Source organism: Periplaneta americana, chromosome 1 (genome assembly GCF_040183065.1).
Source record: "Periplaneta americana isolate PAMFEO1 chromosome 1, P.americana_PAMFEO1_priV1, whole genome shotgun sequence".
Lineage (NCBI taxonomy): Eukaryota > Metazoa > Arthropoda > Insecta > Blattodea > Blattidae > Periplaneta > Periplaneta americana.
This window is the reverse complement of record NC_091117.1, coordinates 173,337,530-173,359,888: the sequence shown is the minus strand read 5'-3', so window position 1 is coordinate 173,359,888 and position 22,359 is coordinate 173,337,530. Positions and strand designations below refer to the sequence as shown.

At 34.0% G+C, this 22,359-nt stretch overlaps 1 protein-coding gene across 1 annotated transcript; it reads left to right on the top strand.

Moving 5' to 3' along the window:
* Positions 1-6,445: 6,445 nt before the first annotated feature.
* LOC138704238 (GATA zinc finger domain-containing protein 1) lies at positions 6,446-17,133 on the top strand. Its single transcript, XM_069832119.1, has 5 exons — positions 6,446-6,518; positions 6,666-7,028; positions 7,135-7,194; positions 15,312-15,498; positions 16,808-17,133. Exons 2-5 carry the CDS (start codon positions 6,726-6,728, stop codon positions 16,972-16,974), a joined length of 717 nt encoding a protein of 238 aa, XP_069688220.1. The 5' UTR covers positions 6,446-6,518; positions 6,666-6,725; the 3' UTR covers positions 16,975-17,133.
* Positions 17,134-22,359: the final 5,226 nt, after the last annotated feature.

The window sequence follows — 22,359 nt, the reverse complement described above, 5'->3', positions numbered from 1 at the left end:
TTGGACCACGTGGTCTAATATCTAATAGTTGTTTATTGAAGTGTTCTGCTTGTTATTGCTGTAGCGTAATGGTATCGTTCTGGGTTTATATTCGTGAGGTCGTGCGTTCGAACAAAACTTCGTATTTTTTGTTTTTCGTTTGTTTTGTTTTTTATTTTATTTTATTTTATTTTATTTTATTTTATTTTTGTAAAAGAGAGAAATATAATTGCTTCTGTCTCTTTTATGACTATTTTAATAATTAACATCAGGTTCAGAGATGTATTATGCAATGACTAGGGGGCAGATGTTGATGAAAAGTTATCTTATTTTTTTTTACAATAGGACGATGCCTATTAATATAGAAATCCTTTCTTGTCAATATAAACGTAAAAAGTATAAATGTAAAAAAGTATATCTTATATTGCATTTTTTTGCTTTTTTGACGTTTTTGAACTAATAGGTCATTTTTATATTTTTCGACATTTTTTGGTCATTTTTAATACTTTGAAAAACTTTTAGATCATTTGGAATCCATTTTACTTTCTTCTTTACCGATAGGTCTGTTAAATAATTTTCTAACCAAATAGGTCAGTAGTGATTACCTACTGAATAAGTGAATAACAGTGAAGTTTGAGTTTTATAGTTTGGAACAGACTCTAAAGTCCATCCCTCATTCCACTGAAGGCTTCACTTCACACAACGGAAGTAGTATAAAATGCTTGACAGCAGCCTAGTTTAAGTGAGGGCTTTGACCGCTACTGTTCTTTTGTCGGTATGAGGGTATCTTTAGAATTTATGTTTGGAAGGGGGGAAACTTTCACCATGTTCTGGACAGGACGTTGTGTCCTCAACATGGTTCGGAAGGGATGTCTACTGTAATAGACAGTATTTTTAACACAAAGATTGCAAGAATGCACGCTGCGTCCACAATTTTATTTGTTTTGTCATTCACACTCCCTCATCTGGAAGATCTGGTAACAAGAGTGAAGCGCAGAAGAAGGAGGAGACGGAGAATGAAGGCACTGACATGGACCATCCTTGATTGGAACACATTGTAAACCCTCATTAAAATCTATAGTTTTCCCTTAAAACCTTCACTTTGTTGCATGTTCTTTTCCTTTATCTTACCCAAATTCCAGGAAGTTGCTTCCTCTCTCCGAGATTTACAGGGCAGTCATTGAAACAAGGTGACTAATTTTTAAGAAATTGTAGTGCGAGTACAGTGAATAATATTTAAATGTCATTTTATTTTAATTGTGTGTCATTTTTCCATTAGTTTAAGGGTATTTTAATGATCATTTTAAGTAGATTTTTAGGTCATCAACATCCGCCCCCTAGCCATGACTTTATCATTATTTATTTTGGCATTATGGCTGCAAATGGAAAGAAAGAAAGATTTTATTTTCCGTTCCTTCCTTCCTTTTTGTCTGTCTGTCTGTCTGTCCAACCGTCCGTCCGTCCATCCATCCAGTTATTTGAGGACCCTAGAAATGGTTTTCTGTCCTTTTGGGGGTCTACTGGCGCCTCTTTCAGAATCGCGTGTCTTATTACTCCCATTTCCATTTTCATCAATACGAAGTCCCGAGTATAGGACACGAAGTGTAAGACAACCATCACGACACCATTACTGTCGTCCAACTCTACTGCAGGTCATGCAATGACAATGAAATGAGTACAGTATTGATCAGTGCCTTGCTGTACGTAATACTAAATTGGAGGAGCAGCGAAACTTACATCAATAACGCGTAACAACAGGCATACGTTAACCGAATATCTACAGCGCAGCGTCTGGTGACCATGTTCAAACCCCGACGAGTCTAAATATAATTCGCTATGAACAAATACGGTATTGGGACAGATTTCCTCTGGGCTCTTCCGTTTCTCGTCATCACTTTCCAATTAATTTACATTCATAAACTGAGATAGATTAGCAAAGTAGTACTGTCACTCTAATAAACCCACGGATCACGGATCTTAGATAGATAGATAGATAGATAGATAGATAGATAGATAGATAGATAGATAGATAGATAGATAGATAGATAGATAGATAGATAGATAGATAGATAGATAGATAGATAGATAGATAGATAGATAGATAGATAGATAGATGGATGGATGGATGGATGGATGGATGGATGGATGGATGGATGGATGGATGGATGGATGGATGGATGGATGGATGGATGGATGGATGGATGGATGGATGGATGGATGGATGGATGGATGGATGGATGGATGGATGGATGGATGGATGGATGGATGGATGGATGGATGGGTGGGTGGGTGGGTGGGTGGGTGGGTGGGTGGGTCGGTGGGTCGGTCGGTCGGTGGATGGGCGGGCGGGCGGGTGGACGGACGGATTTATTCGTTCCATAATATTCTTACATTTGCTTTATAGCATAGAATAAAGAACATGTCCAATTCTTACGTTTAAATATAAATGCAGTACATATAAAATGCAAATATGAAATATGTACAGAATTAATACCTTAATAACAATAATATTTTATACAATGTAATATGTTTACCATTTAATAGTATTATAATATTTACACAGTACTGTGAAATGTCAAGAATTCATCTACAGAATAGAAAGTGTGAGATATTAAGTACTTTTTTAGTTTTACCTTAAATATTGCAGGGTTTTGGCTATGATTCTTAATGTCTTCAGGAAGACTATTGAACATTTTTATCGCCAAGTAACTTACTCCCCTTTGATAGCATAATAAATTTGATGATGGCGTATGAAAATCATTCTTTCTGTGGGTATTTATGCTATGTATGGCTGAGTTAGTTGGAAAATTTTCTTTATTACATAAGAGGAAATTTATTATGGAGTACATTATGGATTGTTGGACAATAACTTCATTTAGGTCAAAATTACATAAATTCTTACTTAACAGGTGAATTGCTGATTAATATGTGTTACTTATAATGAAACTAACATCTGTCCATTCTTATTATTATTATCATTAATTTCTCTAAATAGATTTACAAAACCTCTAATGGCAATTACATTAATATTCTCATTATAGAAATAGAAATATATATATTCTCCCTGTAACATAGTCCTAGTAAGGTTATATTAAATTAAATTTTCATCATTTTACTAGCTATTTCAAATATTAAATTAATTATAATTGATTGAATTAAATTAGCTCATAAATTAAGTTACTACTTTACCTTATAGATTTATCTAAATTTAAATAAATGTTTAGTGAAGAATATTGCTGGAGAACCTTTTAAGCGTAGAGTAAATATTTGTAATTTAAATTTATGTATTGTATTGTTTAAGGCTGGTTGAGTGGAAGAGAAGGCCTTATGGCCTTAACTCTGCCAGCGAAAATAAAACATTATTATTATTATTATTATTATTATTATTATTATTATTATTATTATTATTATTATTATATGCATTGATTTGTTAAGGTCAGAATCTCTAATTTTTTTTAATAATCTACATTATTCTCTAGCCTTTGCTCTGGCTCTTTTTTGTAATAAGAATATATTTTTACTATCTGCAGAATTTCCCCAAAATATTATTCCGTAGGACATAATGGAATGAAAATAGGCAAAATATATTGTCTTTAAGATACTGCTGTTTATAAATTGTTGTAACGACCTAATTGCGAAGAATGCTGAGCTAAGTTTGGGGGTTATCAGACTCAATAAACTGTGCATGCCATCCAAGAAAGATATTTCTATACCTAATACTTGGAATGGAGTGAAATGAAATTTCGAGACGGAGGCACAGCCCTATGATCTTTTCAGATCTATTGTGCTAATCCTCAAACTAGGCCCATTCCCAAACCCACACCCGCTGACTACACTAAGGTTCGCTGATAGGGTTGCCAGCTTTTTTTAAGAAAATCCGGGAGACTAAGGAATCGACAAAATTTCACATATAAAATAGGCAAATTATTCGTATCTGTTGCTGAAAAGCTTTATTCTACACTTCGGCAGCAAGGCTTAAAGTAAGAGTATTTTGAAACCGATTTTATCTCGCGTAATAGTTGAAGTCGACTGCAACTTTCAACTCTGATTTGATTAAATGTGTCGTGCTCATGTTTCGAACATCTGTCCAATTATTGTTAATGAATTGAAACATCCTCTTTGTATGAGTATTACTACTTGGTATGTTTAAAACAAAAATAGTCGGTTTTTCCAAATTTATTAACAAGGTTTGATTTTAAACGGGTGAGCACTAAAAAGCCCATTTCTGGCAAGCACTACTTTCTAAAAGGTCTGCTTATTTTAATGCCTTTCTTGAACAAGAAAAGTCATCATATAATCAGTCATCATTCACGCAAAATTAAACGTTAAAAGAAACATTTCTACATTATGCAAAAATAAGAGAGAAAAATGCTCGAAGAGAAGAATAATACGGGAGCTGGAAGGATGTTAAAAATTAGGGGCAAATACGGGAGATCCCGGGAAATACGGGAGGGTTGGCAACCCTATTCGCTGAGACTTTGTCAGAGTTTGACATTATGTACATACGTATTTTACAACACAAGTTACAATTATTTAAAACGTGTGAAGTAATGTCACTAGCATAATAAATAATAAAATTCGGGCTCAAAATACTAAATCAGATCTGTTAGATTTTTTGTAGACTTGTTTCTAGTTTCATAGTCGTGAATGTCTATTGTGTGACCTATAGACTATAATTCTACAATCGGTGATCATATTATTAGGGCCACTTGATGGAAGTAATTTTTTTATTGAACTTCAAAAATAGACTCGATTGTTTCCAATTGTTTTTTTAACTAATGGCGGGTACATGACTGTCCATCATTCACTCATATAAAGCCAGTTGTGTAGACCAAATTACTGACAGAGTCGTTACCCAGGATGTGCCAAAGGAGGCTGGTCTACGCTACAAGCGATGAGATGACATTTGTTGGGATGTCACAGAGGAACCGGAGCTCCCGGAGAAAACCCCTGTGTTACCTGGACCACGAGATTGCCCAACACAAGTTATACATCGGAGATAAATCCAGTGGCGTAGCGTCAATGTAAGCTAAAAAGCTTAGCTTCCTCAGTTAATAATAATTTCATAATAAACCTGCAGTTTATGAAGAAAATTATTTATTAATTTTAATAGAATTTATATTTACGCTTTAAATATTGTGATGCGGCAGCTCAGGATGATTTGTGATGCAGCAGTAAACAAGAAGCCTGCACACACCAGCTTCCAAGCAGACCGGTTTCTTCTGTGTAATCCACCCCGCAGATTTTCCATCCCTTTCTAACTAAGCTACTCTAGTCGCAAGGCTCGCAAAGAAGCTAGCTTTAACATTTAAAATAAGTAGTTTCCGAGTTATCCCTTTTCGTCAGTTGTATTCAGTTGAAGTGTTAGTGTGCATTGTGGCTGATGTAATAAATAATGAGCGAAATAACAGTTCCTGACACTAATTTACTTGAATTTTTTTAGGACAATTGTATTATCAAAACTGACTTACGAACAAAAGTGTGATTTAAAAAACAAATGACCGACTCCCTTGCTGTGAATGAAGGACACAGCCAAAAGACAGACGCATACTTATGTAATGATACTAATATTGATTTCTCTAAGTATGACATGGAGTGAGCTAATGTTATACGTATACGTGTCTATTTGTTAAGAGATATGTGTAAACCGTGAAATCATATTTTACTACGTATCATTTGAGGTTATGCCTTATTGGTGTTACGATGTTCCAACCAATCTTCGACTGCTGACTTGAAATTGACTACTATTTATTTTAAGACTGTATTTTTGTAATACGTTTTCTCATATTGCATCAAAGCCAACTTGAGTTAGCTTCCCCTGCTCAAAATTTCATGCTACGCCACTGGATAAATCGTAGATAGAACCCGAGTCCACAGGATTTATAAATCCAGCGCTCTAGCCACTGGACCACTGGCTTGTTTCCAATTTATAGTTGAAAGCGATATCATATTTTATTACTGAAATGTGTACTTTATGATACCCAATAAGAGAAAGTAACGTATGTATTATTGTCAATACAACAATCGGACGATGATTTTTATTAAGTAGGCTACCTAATACTTGATACAGAGTCGTTAAATAACCAACTAGAAAAAGTACGAGTGCATTTCGCGATTGCTAAATTGATAAGTTGAGTTCCTGTAAATATGTATTTTCTCAGTTAAATCACTGGTTTTAGGATATTTTTTAACTGAGTGCGGGGGTAATTCCACTTCCTGGCAACTCTGGTGTCGTTAGATATCAGTTCATTTTTAAGCGACAAAATTAATTAATGGAACTTTTGTATTTTCGAATATAATTTAGCTACCTTTTAAAATTCTATTAGCGACAGGAATGAAATTTTCTCCATTGATAACATCAAAGACGTTGTAGTTATATATCATGATAACAAGATCAAGTATAAAATAGCTACGCTGCTTTGTACTTTTCACTGCTGCTTTAACGACATTTCCACAAACTCGGTTGGCAACATTGTGTTCGATGTTGGTAGCTCTGGAGCTTGGTAAAACTGGTATAAATTTTGTGGCTTGAGTGGAAGGTGAAGATAAATTCAACTAGAAAATAATACAGAATTACTGTTTATTATATTATTCGTTTTATTGTTATATAAATAACGAATGCTATGTATGCATGTATATTCAGCACATGTTTGACGCTAATTTCAGTGTATTAACCTTACTTCCAGTGCATGGATTGAGGTTATGGGGTAATTAATCACTATTCAAAAATTAAACAAAAAACAAAGATGCCGTTTGGAATAAAACCAGAATGTATTAAATGCCAGAAGACAGAATGTTCCATGTGGAAAATCACTGGGGAAGGGAAACTGTGTAATGATTGTTATATTATTAATGAGAAAAGTACTGTCAAAGTGGAAGAACCTGCGAACAGTTCTAAAACAAACGCTCAAGATAATGGTGGCCCGAAAATTGCTACTCGAAAAAGTGCAAGAAATACAAGGAACTACAAGACGAGATTAAATCCTTATGCGTTACCAAAACCTGTTGCTCCAAAAGGAAAAGGTCGACGAGTGATCTTCAAGAAAACCGTAATATAAACCGTATATGCAGTTTGGTTATTTATTAATTCTTGAAATATATTTTGTAGCACGCTTATTTAGGGGTCTAATAACATAATTATGCCCTTGCTTTCAGTGTACCAAAGCACCTGCATCTGTTTCAACGCCTATTACTAGTGATTATGTATTTTATAAGGTAGGTCGAGACTAATATTCCTTCACATTTTCTTGTGCTGTCGTAGAACTTTTGGACATTTTAAAGGCCGATTTTATTATGTACGTACTAGCTATTGCTATACGACGTAACCAAGTAGTTATTTTTGTACCTGTCCTGCTATTTGTAGAAAAGAATGTAAATGAAAAACAACGTAGCCTACAATGCAAATTGTTCTCATTTCAGTACTTTATCATGTGTTCCATTTTGATATGAGGTTGAAACATTGGGATTAAGAAGTATTACGTTAGATATTAACTACCTACTTATGTAAATCATAAAAATATCAACCTTTGAACATGATTAGCTACTTGTTATAGAAAACAAGACTTGTTTCCAAATTGTTGTCCAAAAACGGTGAAACTAGCGCTGAGGTAATTCCGGTGATTTCGGAAATGAAAATCGTTGCTCACGTACTCAGTAAATAAAACCATTAAATACCACTTGAAGTAATTTTACAGATCTTGTATCATATCTCTGCTGGTGAGCGATATCACAGTTTATGGTGGGGAAGAAAAGAGAGAGCAACGGTTGTACTAGACCTATGGCTGTTTGCACCAATCTCGATCATTTAGCCCGTTTATCAGCAATCACGGAAACATGGTTAATTCTTGACAATGGTGAAGTTACAGATGCGGTGCACCGACAGTTTCCCTCGATCAACTCGGCACCGTCAGCTGACGGTACGCTCGCTTGAGAAGAATCATCTGAGCGCTAGGTTACCGCGTATAAAACAGCGAACGAACGCACTCTGTCAATTATCGCTTCGTTTCTGTTTGTCGGATTGCTTTCAAACATCTTCGCAGTTTTCAAATAAGTTTCAATAATCATGGAAGAAAAAAAGAAAAGAGCACCGAACTTGTCACAGTTCGAAGTGAGAATTCCTTTAGAACTCGTCAGCAATTATGCATCCATATTACAGAATAAAAGTACTGACGGAAGTTCTCTAAGAGAAAAGCAGGCTACCTGGTTGGATTTAACCTCACAATTCACATGAGTTATACGTGTTTACATAATTCCACATAATTTGTAACGTAATTTATACAGTGGTTATTTCATATTATTGATAATAATTGGGAAAATTTCAGTATACGGATACCTCACTGACAATTATCTTGAAATAGGCCACTAAAAAGAGCAGATTTGTATTTGTCGAATGTTCATCATCTTGCTTACGAAAAGACACATTTCAGTGCCAATAATTTATTTGGGAAAATTTCAGTATACGGATACCTCACTGACAATTATCTTGAAATAGGCTACTAAAAAGAGCAGATTTGTATGTGTTTGTCGAATGCTCATCATGTTGCTTACGAAAAGACACATTTCACTGCCAATAATTTATTTGGGAAAATTTCAGTATATGTAAAAAAAAATCGTCTGTGTATGTCGAATACGCATCATCATGCATACGAAAAGGAAGTTTTTAGTGCCAATTTATTTTGTGTGCACAAGGTTGGAATTTTGGAGTAAGAGGGAAAGGAAGGTATCCGTGTGATTTCTCTTAATTCAATCATAAATAGCCTAATTGTCCAAAACGTCATGTAGGTCCTAATAGTTTCAAACGGCAAATCTATAGCTAATAAGTGACAATCTCGCATTCTACAAAATGGTCATTTAGTTTTGCTATATTATTACCGGCATAGAATAACTGCTTTATTATTATGTTAACAAAATTGGACAATTAGGCCTAAATAATATTTTGTCAAGTAAAGTCCCGATCTTCCAAAGCAGAAACATATATAAAACATTAGTCTATTTTGAGAAAAAAGAACAATTTTATTATTCATCTACAAACTTACTCTTTCTACAGTAACACCAATTCTGTTATTTCTGCAGTAATTTGCATGTTCAAGATACATCATTTCATCATCAAGTACGTCAAATCGTGCCGCCATTTTGGTTTTCTCGACTTGACCATGTTCAATTCAAGATAATCGGTCCGACACCCGTGATCAAATTTGATTGTCATCAAATCGCTTGTTTAACTTTGATCGAGATGATACTCCGCAAATTGGTGTTGAAGATGGTCAAGTGCCGACTTAACCACGGTCGAATTTTAATCGAGAATGGTGCACACGGGCACTAGTCTAAAAAAAAAAAAATTCACCTAAGTGCTTCTACGCTTACATTAGTAAGGAAAACAGTTTTGCTGGATTCAAGGCAAACAGATGTCAATACCCACAGCAAGATAAGTTACTAGAAACACAAGGTCAGCCACAGGTAGAGATAAAATACAAGATCAGTTTTAAGTAGGCCTAAATGTTTCAAAACATAAATGTCCTTCAGTGTAAAATTTTGTCTTACATGTGTCCTATTTTAATTTCACTGCTTTGTGAACAAAAAAAAAAAAAAAAAAAAAAAAAACGGTCTTGCTCTTTGGCACTGCTAGCAACATTTTTGAGCCATGCTTGTAGAGTTGGCGCGAATAATGGGAAGTTAAAGGTCCTGCTGTTGCAAAAAGAAAAATGATAATAATAAAGTAAAAACTTTCTCTTGTATGTGTGTGTTTTTTTTCTTCAACTGCATGCTGCCTTACATCACGTAACACTACATGCTTTCTTATACAATTTTAACTTATTAACTTTGATGAATTATAAAAGTGTATGTTTTGAACGAATTGTACAAAATCCTTGAGATACCTCTGAACTAGTTCTTTGTTCGTTGCTGGCCAACGGCCTCTTTGTGTTATTATTTTTCTCTTCAGTATTTCCCTTTGGTCATTTAGGAATGTGCACTTAAATAACAAATGGTTCACTGTCTGATTTTCTTCTTCACATATGCACAATGGACTGTCTATGATTCCGAAGTGATAATAGTATTCCCTTGTCTTCCCATGTCCAGATACTATGGCAGTTATTTGTGGGTTGGTTGGCAACTTATTCTTCAGGCGTTCCTTCACTGATGGGAAAAATAGTTTGCAGCCAGTTCCCTTTGTTGTGCTCTCCCATTGACGTGCCAGATGCTTAATCCATTTTCTTTTGCTTCTCTGATTATATGGCTTTTTGGTATCTTGTTGTATACGCTATCTAGTGTATCTTCCATAGCTGCTTCCTTAGCAAGTCTATCCGTCATTTCATTACCATGAAGTCCTACATGAACTTTAACCCATTTCATGTGGATTGTCCATCTATTATTATCTTTGAGTCGTTTAAATTTTTGCTGTATTCTTCCTATTAATTCGTTTCGGTTTTCATTATTTTTAAGTAGGGCTATGGATATTTGACTATCAGTATATACTGCAGCCATTCTCTTTGTGATGCTATTTTGCGGATTTTCTTCCAGTGTCTGAAGAGCTTGTAAAATTGTGATTTGTTCTGCTTGGTTATTGGAAATTTCAGTTTGTGAACTACTTTCTCGTTTTGGAAGATTACTGCAGCAGCACCAACTCTCTCATTAATTTTGCTTCTGTCAGTGTAGATTTCTATTGGGTATTTTATGTTATCCTGTGTCTCTTGAATGGTCACCTGTCTGCAGGATGGAGTCAATATGTCAGATGAAGGGGAGCCTCAATTTATGAGGGCGTTTCGTGTACATTCTGAGCTACCTTGTAGATTTCTAGCATCTCGTGTATTGTAATGTCTATAGGTTTAGTTGCAGCTAATATGCATGATGGTTCATGGGAAATAGTTCTAAAAGATTTGATTTTGATATCTTAATATTCATGAGTCTCTGCACTCTTTTATATTTCAGCATATTCTTTTGTTTTAAGATGCCATTTTGCCACACTGGAACACCATATAATAGTAGCTAGTGGAAGTAGCCTATAGCGCCTTTATAAATTGTTTTAAGGGCCTGATATCCAAGTTTCCAGTTTAGTCTTGCTGATTTCGCTAAAACATTGATTAATGTTGTGCATTTATCGCTGACTTTGTTTTTATTATATATATATATATATATATATATATATATATATATATATATATACATACATACATATAAAATTGAATGTGGGTATGTATGTGTGTATGTTCTCTATACAAATCTACACGCTTTGACCAATATGTGCCAAAGTTTACACATTTAACCTTCATAACCAGGAGAAGAACATAGGCTACATTAAAATTGTGCAAATGGAAGTTAAACTAATTAAATTATAAAAAATAAAAATAAATAGATCAAAATTCATGTATAATATTAAAATGCAAAATCTTCTACAGTCAATTATTTTTTATTATTGTCTGTTGTATTCAACATTGACTTTCACGAGGCCTTGAAAATTTTAACACGAAATTAAATTACATTGTTGTTACACATCATGAAGGCTAAAACTAGATAATTCATGCAATAAGTATCTTTACGCAGTCCAGGACCGTATTATGAATTCCTCTATGCAGTTTTGTAGATAGTGAGCAAACTGTTTTATACAACTGAATTATAGAATTCTTTGAAACTACAAGGATTGCTACCACATAATTTACTTAGTATTGAATAACTAATAGTACTATTGTGAAATATTAACCCACCAAATTTATGCACGAATAAGAATTGGTGTGAAAAACTCATATGAAACACAAAAGAATTGGCAATATTAACTGCAAAAAGAAAAGGAGATGTTTTTATTCCACGTATTGCTAGGATACTCGTTCAATTTTAAGCAACTGCAATTTCAATGCCACTAGCATTTGTAATGGCCAAATTAAAATGCAGCTGAAGGACAGTCACTCAAAGTTGCAGACATTAACTTAAAAACTGCGTCTTTTTCACATCCTAAACTATATTTTATACAAAGAAGTGAAAAAAAAAACAAAAGATTTTACACATATCAATAAGGAATTCAGTGATACTTTTGTCATGTTGTTAATGTAGTATGTGAATGTACATAAGCCCACTGAAAATAACATTGTTTTAATTCTCAAAATATTGTTGTTCGCGTCCGGAAATGTGTTGCTGCAAAATTATATCTGTATAATCACGTTGAAAATTTAGTATGTTAAGCGTTGTGGAAATGAAAATCTCTTAATTTCTAAAATATCGGTAGGCCTATACGTTTCTCAGAATATTAGTCTTTATGTTAAAAAATGACTTATTGCGAGTTTATGTTGTATCTGTATTCAGTGTATAAAATTAGAATTAATATAATATGTTCTGAATTTATGAGATATAGTTTCAAGTTATATTAAAAAAAACTGGGTATGATGTAAATGGGTGTACAGCGGTCAAGAGGTAAACAATCTTCCAATATAAATTAAATTATATGTATATATTGATTCGATGCTGAAACTGATCAGAAAGAGGAGAAGGAATTATATTTTCGTTGGGTTTTACTTTGTTTATAGTTTGATTTTTCTATTACTTTATTTGTATTTCTGGAGGTGTGGAAGAGAAGGCCTAATGGCCTTAACTACACCAGAATAAATAAATAAGTGAATAAATGAAAACAAATAAATATATAAATTTAAAATAGCAGTTTAACGTCAGGCACATGATGAAATGTTTTCGTTTTGGTGCCTGATTTACAACTGTTTTAAATTGAGTTAACCCTGGCAGGCATTTGGCTAAGGGCTTCATTAATTCGTGTAAGTGACGTTAAGTAAAGATTCATCTTTATGGGCGAGGAAAGCTTAGTAAAGACAATTTGTTTTGGTTGTGTATAGTTAGGTCTCTGAGATTTCCGAAAATTTAATAAACAGTTTAATTAAAAATAGAAGCAGAAAGGAAAACCCAGGCAATGCCAGGTGCTTTCAGCTAGTATATATATATATATATATATATATATATATATATATATATATATATATGTTGCAGCATTAATTCATTAACTTGACCTTGTATGTGTGCGCACGCCTCCACTTCACTTTGCGTGATTCGGGTTCCACATACTGCTGTGCCTTCTCTCAAAATTTGAAATTTCTATCTGTATTTATGTTGCAGCATTAACTCATTAACTTGACCTTGTATGTGTGCATACCTGGGTGTACCTATGTTCTCTCTCTATCGCTGTTCTTTACGACAACTTAAAAGAAAGAAGCAAGATGTGATCCACTGACTGAATTGTTAAAAAAAAGTAGAGTATGGTTAGTGCATTGGGAGATAAATAATATTATGTGAAACGTGTAATTAATTTATTTATTAGTGGAGAAAAAATTGTTCCGGCATCGGGAATCGAATCCAGGATACTCAGCTTGGAGCACTGAATGCTCTTACCATCTGAGCTATTCTGAGATCCGATTCACAGTGCCGGCCAAACTCTCTTCTTTTGCATTATCAGTGGCCTATGCCTATGCCTATTACTTAATAATGTTTTTCAATACATGTAGTACAATAACATAATAGTTAAAATACATTGATGTGTTGTAGATGGTGTGTCAGACTATTATGTCCTGTATATTGGAATTCAGTGCAAAAAATAGTCAAAATTAATGGATTCACAATTTACTGATAATTGAACCAATCATCTGTAGCAATGTTCAGACTTGTTACTGGTCACGATTTCCTTGGCAAACCACTGCATAAAATCGGAGTATTTGTGTTGCCAAATTGCCTTTTGTGTTCAAAGGAAGAAGAATAAGGAGAAGTGGATGAGAAACATTTATTAAATTTGTAATACACTTCAGTTGATCTCTGAATTAACAAGCTAACAGACAGAAAACAGCAACGAAAATCTCACTAGTCTCGCTAAAATCTTAAGAATTTCTCAGGTGTAATAAAAAAAATATATACTGTATATTTTTTCAAGCCATCATCATTAAAATCAATCTAATAATGCAATGACCAATATTATAAATTTTATGTTTTTGGTGGTCAGAAAGGGACGTCGACAAAAATTAGCATAAATTAATTAATGATGTTGGCGTGAGGAACTAGAATATGCTACAAAATTTCATCAATCCAATGAGTGATAATTAATTAGTTGCCAATTTCATAGTGTATTGATATTTCTAAGTCTTAAGATTACACCGTACTTAATTATTAATACTTGTGTTAATAATAATAATAATAATAATAATAATAATAATAATAATAATAATGTATATGAACTTAAAAGAAAAAATAAATTTGGAAGGTATTCACAAGTAAATTTGTAGGGACTGGGTCCTTGTCTTATAGAAAAATAATTTACCGGATCACGGTCTCTCAAAAGTTGAAAAACCATAGCTTTATGCTTGCATAAATAGCTGCGTAATTCATAATCATCTCCATTGCTGATTAACAAACCAATGGGAAAGTAATATATCATCTCTTCATGAGATCAACTTCAAGAGATTCTTATGTCAGATGTTTTACAGAATAAGAAATAAAATTACAAGAATCTTTGGAATCTATATTGACACCTAGATCTTTAAGCATGACATAATGACAATAGGAGTTTTGTCAGGATCCGTCTGTGCTTATCTATTTAACAAATATTATTAGTTTACAATATTTATTAGTTTGTATCTAGATTCATGTGGCTTATTAAGCTTTTCATAGCTATAGCAGTATTTTGATCTAAATATGTACTCTGCTCTGGTCTTGTATATGACCCTTCATTATAATTTTGTATAGGTATCACAACTTGATACATATTTCTTTCTTCCCCCACAGTTGATTCACCATATTTTAGTCAGATCTGGACATCACTACAGATGAACCAACCTGTTTCAATTGCAACTGCATCGCACATGTTTTAATTTAATTTTAATATTTAATAACTTTGATTATGGCTCACACAGCCCTGTTTTTAATACAGTAATGTTTTAATTCATCGTATGTTCACCTACTTCTACAGAGATTTGTTTCAATTGGTTTGTTTATTTGTATCACATACACATGTACTACTTTCATGTATATAGGCATGAACTTTTCTGAAGATGGCTTAATTACATAAGCCGAAAACGTTAAAAACAAAAATAAATGTGACAAATATTGTAAACTAATAATAATTGTTAAATAGATAAGCACAGACGGATCCTGACAAAACTCCTATTGTTATTGTATCAGCTTATCGGCCCTCACCATGCCTTTCAAATGACATAATGAGATTAGATGACTAAGAAGCTTACAATTAAGACTGGTTTATTGAGAAGTTACATTAAAAACTGGTTAAATGTAAGAATAAGAAAACAATTAACCTTCATGAAACCCATATTTTCTTGTTTTGTTACTTGGTGTTGCAGGGCAGCTACTTCCAGATAGGTGACATAGTATCAATGCGAGATGTTGATGGTGGGCTATATTATGCACAGATTCGTGGTTTGTTGACTGATCAGTATTGCGAGAAGAGTTGTGTCGTCACTTGGTTGCTTCCCACACAGGCCAGTCCTAACACCGAGGATGGTTTTGATCCTGCTACATATATCATAGGTCAGTGTTCCTTAACCCTCCAGCGATCCAGTACTTGCCATATCTGTCCACGAACTTTTGAATTCCCTCATACTCAGTTGCCTCCACTCTGTTCACCCAGTTGTTCACTGCATTCTTCAAGTCGTTTTCTTAGTGTTTCACAATACCGACCTGCATTGATCGTAGTGCCCTTTGGCATGAAATCCACAAAGAGAACACCCTTACGATCCCAAAAAACCATTGCCATGACTTTTCACATTGATAAAGTCTGTTTGAATTTTCGCGGTTTTTTGGGTGATGAGGGATGATGCCATTCAAGTGATTGACACTTGCTCTCTGAGGTTGTATGAGACACACACATCAATTTCTGCACGTTTCAACTCCTGAGCATTCAAGAATTGAATAACACTTCTCACCTCACATTCGGTGGGATTTTGTATCGCACAGTTCATTTTGAATTCTCACAAATGCACAATAACAGCTTGTCGCAGAATACTGAGAAAAGATGTTGGGTAATCGGGATTGATCTGCGCGGAGGGATCACCTTTGTAAATTGATATACTGAAACATTTGTTATGTATACATACATCTGGATCATAAATTTGAGGCAGTTTTTATAAAATAACAATTTTTAAGTGAAAAATACGTGATTTTATACATTTTGAGAATCAAAAAAATGGAAAAATAAATTACATGACGCCATAAAAAGAAAAATCTCCTTGACACGTTCTTTATAAGCGAAAAACATAGATTTTGGAAACATACTCAAAATAATTTCAAGGGAAAAATTGTTCCGGGGCCCAGGCATCAATCCCAAGATCCTTCGCTTAGTGCACGAATGCTCTACTGACTGAGATACCAGGAACTATACACGACACCGTCACAGTTCTTCCCTTTATATCCACACAACTCAAATGGGCTGACAAGACGCCAGAACCCAACTTTGAGTGCACACAATTCTGTGTGACTTAAATTGTGGCTTTCTGTTAACTTACCTACAGTAACGAATATATTATGCAAATCTGGCTTTTTCCCTTGAAATTATTCAAGCCTGCTTCACAGGGAGCCTTTACCTGAAAGCCAGATTTGCATAATATTCAAAATATTCCTGTTTTCAATCCCTATAACTTCCATAGAAAGAGTTTCTTCATAAAATTAAAAACAGGATAGCTACAAACACTGTTGGATACTTTTTACTCACATATTATAGCTTAGTCTCATAAAATGTATCCAAGATATCTGTAAAGTGAAAGAAGATTTATTTCGTATTTTTCTTTCCTAGAATGATAATATGAACATAAAACATGTTTACCATGTTTAATTTTTACAGGACCAGAGGAAGATATTCCACGAAAGTTGGAGTGTGTAGAATTTGTGATGCACGCACCATCAGATTATTTCAAAGCTCGAAACACTCCCTTTCCACCAGTAAATGTTGACTCTAATGACAGTAGTTTCATCTGGACAAGACTTCCACCTCAAATGAAATCTTCGTGATGTGTGCATGTAAAATATTGTGATAAATTTTTAAGTCATTATTACAAATCCTTATTTACGTAATTTTTACAATTTTGTATGGAGCGAAGAATGTATTGAATTTTATAATATATTTAATAAAATAAATTTTTCAGTAAATTTTCTTTTGCAGAAAATGAATATCATATCTGATGTAATCAAATTACATTGTTTTGGTGTTTACCATTTCATCATTTCATATTAATACACATGTGTTTATATGGTTTGCCGCAAAACAAGGAACACTACTTCGTGAGTACTTTTTTTTTATTACGATTCAAATGTCAACATTAACATAATAATTATGAATGAGACAATCTAAAGCTACACTTTTAAGAAAAATTGTTTTTTGTGCGAGTTCATTTCTTGCACAAAAGGGAAAGCTACTAGTGAAATATTATAAAATTTACTTAATAAATAATGACAGAAATATAGATTTAAGAAATACCGAACCTAATAACATTGGACTCTACACTTTTAATATGCTCTCATATGAAATGTTGTCTTTGTTGCTTAGGATTGTATCATTCTCACTTCTTATACAGAGACATTATTATGTTGTAAGATGAGAAAACAGCAGATGATTCGTGGCCCACTGCTAGTGTGGTTTCTGGTGAGCACATAACCATTTCTCCAACACTTCTACAATACATAACAATACTAACAATAATTTGGACTTACCATGCTCACAGTCGTTGCTGAAAATGGCTCCCATTTGCCACCACACACAACTGACATCTTCTGATAAATGAACGAACAACACTCTGAAGTTCCATATCATTGATAGCCTCGATTTCTTCTTGCATATAGTCTTTTAATTCATCTATAGAATAAGAATTTTTCCTATAAACCCTACCTTTTTGTGTTCCCCATAAATAAAAATCACAGGGTGTTAGATCTGGGCTTTGTGGAGCCCACAAATAATTACTTTTAGTCTCATACCAAAAATACGCCGTAATTCCCTGATTGACACGACAGCTGTATGAGCAGTTATTTATTTATTTATTTAACTAGCTAGCTAGTTTGACACTTTAGAAAGTTCCGACGAAGTTGAGAAAGAATTAGATGTTAATAGCGTGTGGGAAAATATCAGAGATAGTATCAAAATTGCAGCTGAGCAGAGCATAGGTTATTATGAAACTAAGAAAAAGAAACCGTGGTTTGATGATTGTTGCATGGTAGTAGAAAGAAGGAAACAGGCAAAATTGAAATTCTTACAGGATCCAGTTGAGGAGAAGAGAGATAATTATTTCAATGAAAGACGGGAAGCAAGTCGTACACTTAGGAATAAAAAGAGAGGTTACTTGAAGGAAAAACTGAATGAGGTAGAAACAAATAGTAAGAATAAAAACATTCGAGATTTATATAAGGGTATAAAGGAATTTAAGAACGGATATCAGCCAAGGGTAAACGTGATCAAGGATGAGAATGGTGACTTGCTTGCAGACTCTCCATCAATCCTAAACAGATGGAAAAACTATTTTGCGCAACTACTAAATGTACATAGGCCAAATAGAAATGATCGGGACGAAATTGAAATACAAACTGCTGAGCCATTTATACCCGAACCCACACTTTCAGAAGTCGAAATTGCGATAGAAAATCTGAAAAAGTACAAGTCTCCAGGTATCGATCAAATTCCAGCAGAATTAATACAAGAGGGTGGAAGTGCATTATATAGCGAAATTTATAAACTTGTATTTGCTATTTGGGAAAAGGAAATTGTACCAGAACAATGGAAGGAGTCCATAATTGTACCTATTTTTAAAAAGGGGGACAAAACCAACTGTGGTAACTTTCGAGGAATATCACTTTTGTTGACGTCGTACAAAATTTTGTCCAATATTCTTTTGAGAAGATTAACTCCGTACGTAGATGAAATTATTGGGGATCATCAGTGCGGTTTTCGGCGTAATAGATCGACTATTGATCAGATTTTTTGTATTCGACAGATAATGGAGAAAAAATGGGAGTATAAGGGTACAGTACATCAGTTATTCATAGATTTCAAAAAGGCTTATGACTCGGTTAAGAGGGAAGTATTATATGATATTCTTATTGAATTTGGTATTCCCAAGAAACTAGTTCGATTAATTAAAATGTGTCTCAGTGAAACATACAGCAGAGTCCGTATAGGTCAGTTTCTATCTGATGCTTTTCCAATTCACTGCGGGGTAAAGCAGGGAGATGCACTATCACCTTTACTTTTTAACTTCACGCTTGAATATGCCATTAGGAAAGTTCAGGATAACAGGCATGGTTTGGAATTGAACGGGTTACATCAGCTTCTTGTCTATGCGGATGACGTGAATATGTTAGGAGAAAATACACAAACGATTAGGGAAAACGCGGAAATTTTACTTGAAGCAAGTAGAGCGGTCGGTTTGGAAGTAAATCCCGAAAAGACAAAGTATATGATTATGTCTCGTGACCAGAATATTGTACGAAATGGAAATATAAAAATTGGAGATTTATCCTTCGAAGAGGTGGAAAAATTCAAATATCTTGGAGCAACAGTAACAAATATAAATGACACTCGGGAGGAAATTAAACGCAGAATAAATATGGGAAATGCGTGTTATTATTCGGTTGAGAAGCTCTTATCATCTAGTCTGCTGTCCAAAAATCTGAAAGTTAGAATTTATAAAACAGTTATATTACCGGTTCTTCTGTATGGTTGTGAAACTTGGACTCTCACTCTGAGAAAGGAACATAGGTTCAGGGTGTTTGAGAATAAGGTGCTTAGGAAAATATTTGGGGCTAAGCGGGATGAAGTTACAGGAGAATGGAGAAAGTTACACAACACAGAACTGCACGCATTGTATTCTTCACCTGACATAATTAGGAACATTAAATCCAGACGTTTGAGATGGGCAGGGCATGTAGCACGTATGGGCGAATCCAGAAATGCATATAGAGTGTTAGTTGGGAGACCGGAGGGAAAAAGACCTTTAGGGAGGCCGAGACGTAGATGGGAGGATAATATTAAAATGGATTTGAGGGAGGTGGGGTATGATGATAGAGACTGGATTAATCTTGCACAGGATAGGGACCGTTGGCGGGCTTATGTGAGGGCGGCAATGAACCTTCGGGTTCCTTAAAAGCCATTTGTAAGTAAGTAAGTAAGCTAGTGAGTTCAAATTAAATTTATAAAACAAAAATGTCTCTTAGCCACTACCGTAAGAGCCAGGCTCGTGTACGGTGTGGTCTTAGTCAACAGTAGCCTATAACATAAAATTTACAAGGACAGTTTACTAAATACAGTAAGTAACTTAATTCAAACCAATTAATAACACACAAGAGCAAGAATAAAAAAAGTGAAAAAGAGAGAAAAATACACATTTAATATAAACTGAGAATCAGACAAAAGCCAGTGATTTTCAATAAAAGCATGAATATAGTCGACAGAAATAAAAAATAAAAAATATATTTATTAATATTATATATCATGAATAATTTTACTAATTTCTTTTTTAATAGCTTCAATTTTAAAATATTTCAAATTTGTAAAATGGTTTGTAATTTTATTATAAAGTCTTGGGCCGAAACTAGCACCATGTTTAAAGAGCTGCACTTGCATGACTTTTAGGCTCAATTAATCGGAAAGTAGACTTTTGTCTTCGAGTACCATATTCATGTCGATTAGATATATGTTTTATTTGAGTTCTGTGGTAGTAAGTAAACTATATTTATAAATTTCTTCAATAGTTAATACATTAAAATCTGTATAAATTAAATTTGTTGGGTAATCCATATTTTTGGTCAGACAGTGGCGGAGTCTGATTGAGATTCTGGTTGATATGTATATATGGTAATACATACATTAGGGTGGCCCTTATTTTTCAACTTTCTAAAAGTTTTGCTCCCACCCCTTTATTTTGTTCCAAAACAACGATCTGTGCAAATTTTCAGTTCAATCGGACAACTTCAAGCCGACCCTCATCGACTATGAAGTTTTGAAATTTTAGTCTAGAAAACAATTTTTCCAATATTATTAGATAAACCTATATTATTATTATTATTATTATTATTATTATTATTATTATTATTATTATTATTATTATTATTATGTGCTTTATTCACTTATTTTGTAACTAAACATGATCTTGTCTTTGATGAATGATTTTTCAATTATTGTTTCAAAATTGCCTGTGCTGATCTGCTGACTGCTGGTGTAAAGTGACTTTCAAGACTTTTTTTTTTCCTAGAGTTGTAAAATGGCAGTTTATGTAGTTCATCACACAAGTTAAGAAAAGACTTTAATGTCTCTTTTGTTGGCTACATCTCCAATCAACTCGTTGGAGCTTAACTACTTTCAAACCGACAAGTTTTAAAACTTTTCTTCTACAATGTAAGAGTTGTAAATCTTACAACAAAAGAAAGTGTAGCACTGGTGATTCAAGAAATTTCCATTTGTTGGCGAAAAGCACGAATCCCTACTAGAAGAAGTGACGACTGCGTTGATAAGTTATTCAAACCCTATGATGAATGGAAGGGTTTACAGAAAAAAGTTGAGTAGAACTACAGGCAAGGAAAGAAAAAGAGATATTTTTGTGGAAATTATGGACGATCTCTTTGACGAAGCTGATTCAGATGCTTTGGGACAGATAAAAATGAAGAGGATAAGAATTTCTTAATGCTTCAGCGCCAAAAAGGACGACCAGGCTGCATGGTTGGTGTAGATCAAAAACTAAAACACAAGGAAGAAAAAACACTGAAGCGCACTGCAAAGGAAACTGCCAGGAAAGAAAGGACTTATGAAGAAATGTAACAACATTTAACTACTCATCAGCTTGCTACATCACAAACTGATGATTCAACATTAAGCAGCCGAAGTAGTGATGGTGGTGACGACAGTGAAAGAGCAACAACCGCAACAGCAGGAGTATTTCCAGAAATTCAAGGTACATTGCAGCTTTTACTCCTCGTCTCTCTGAAGATTTTGATAGGTGCAAAATCAGTGATAGAAATGGGATTTACTTATGAGGAAGCTTTCGGGAGTGATACTGAAATTCTAATAATAAATCGCATTTCTCTTCAACACCTTAGAAACAATTTGGAGAAGCAAGGCACACACAAATTATTTTTCTTGCTCGAGTGCATGTTCGAGCCTAATTTTTGTTATCAGAAGCATTTAAAGCACCTTATCATTTCCTATTCATGTGTAAACTGATAAATTACCTATTGATCCAGAAATCAGTAAGGCTGCTGCAAATAAATTTTCCAACCATCTCTGGTATTTAGTTCCCAAAACTGTGACTCTATCCTTATTTGATGACTATGTTCCAACAGTGGTTAAAGCAAATATGACTCAAGTTATACTGGAAGTGGACGAAGGCGAAGAAGAGAAAGAAGAAGAAAATCTAC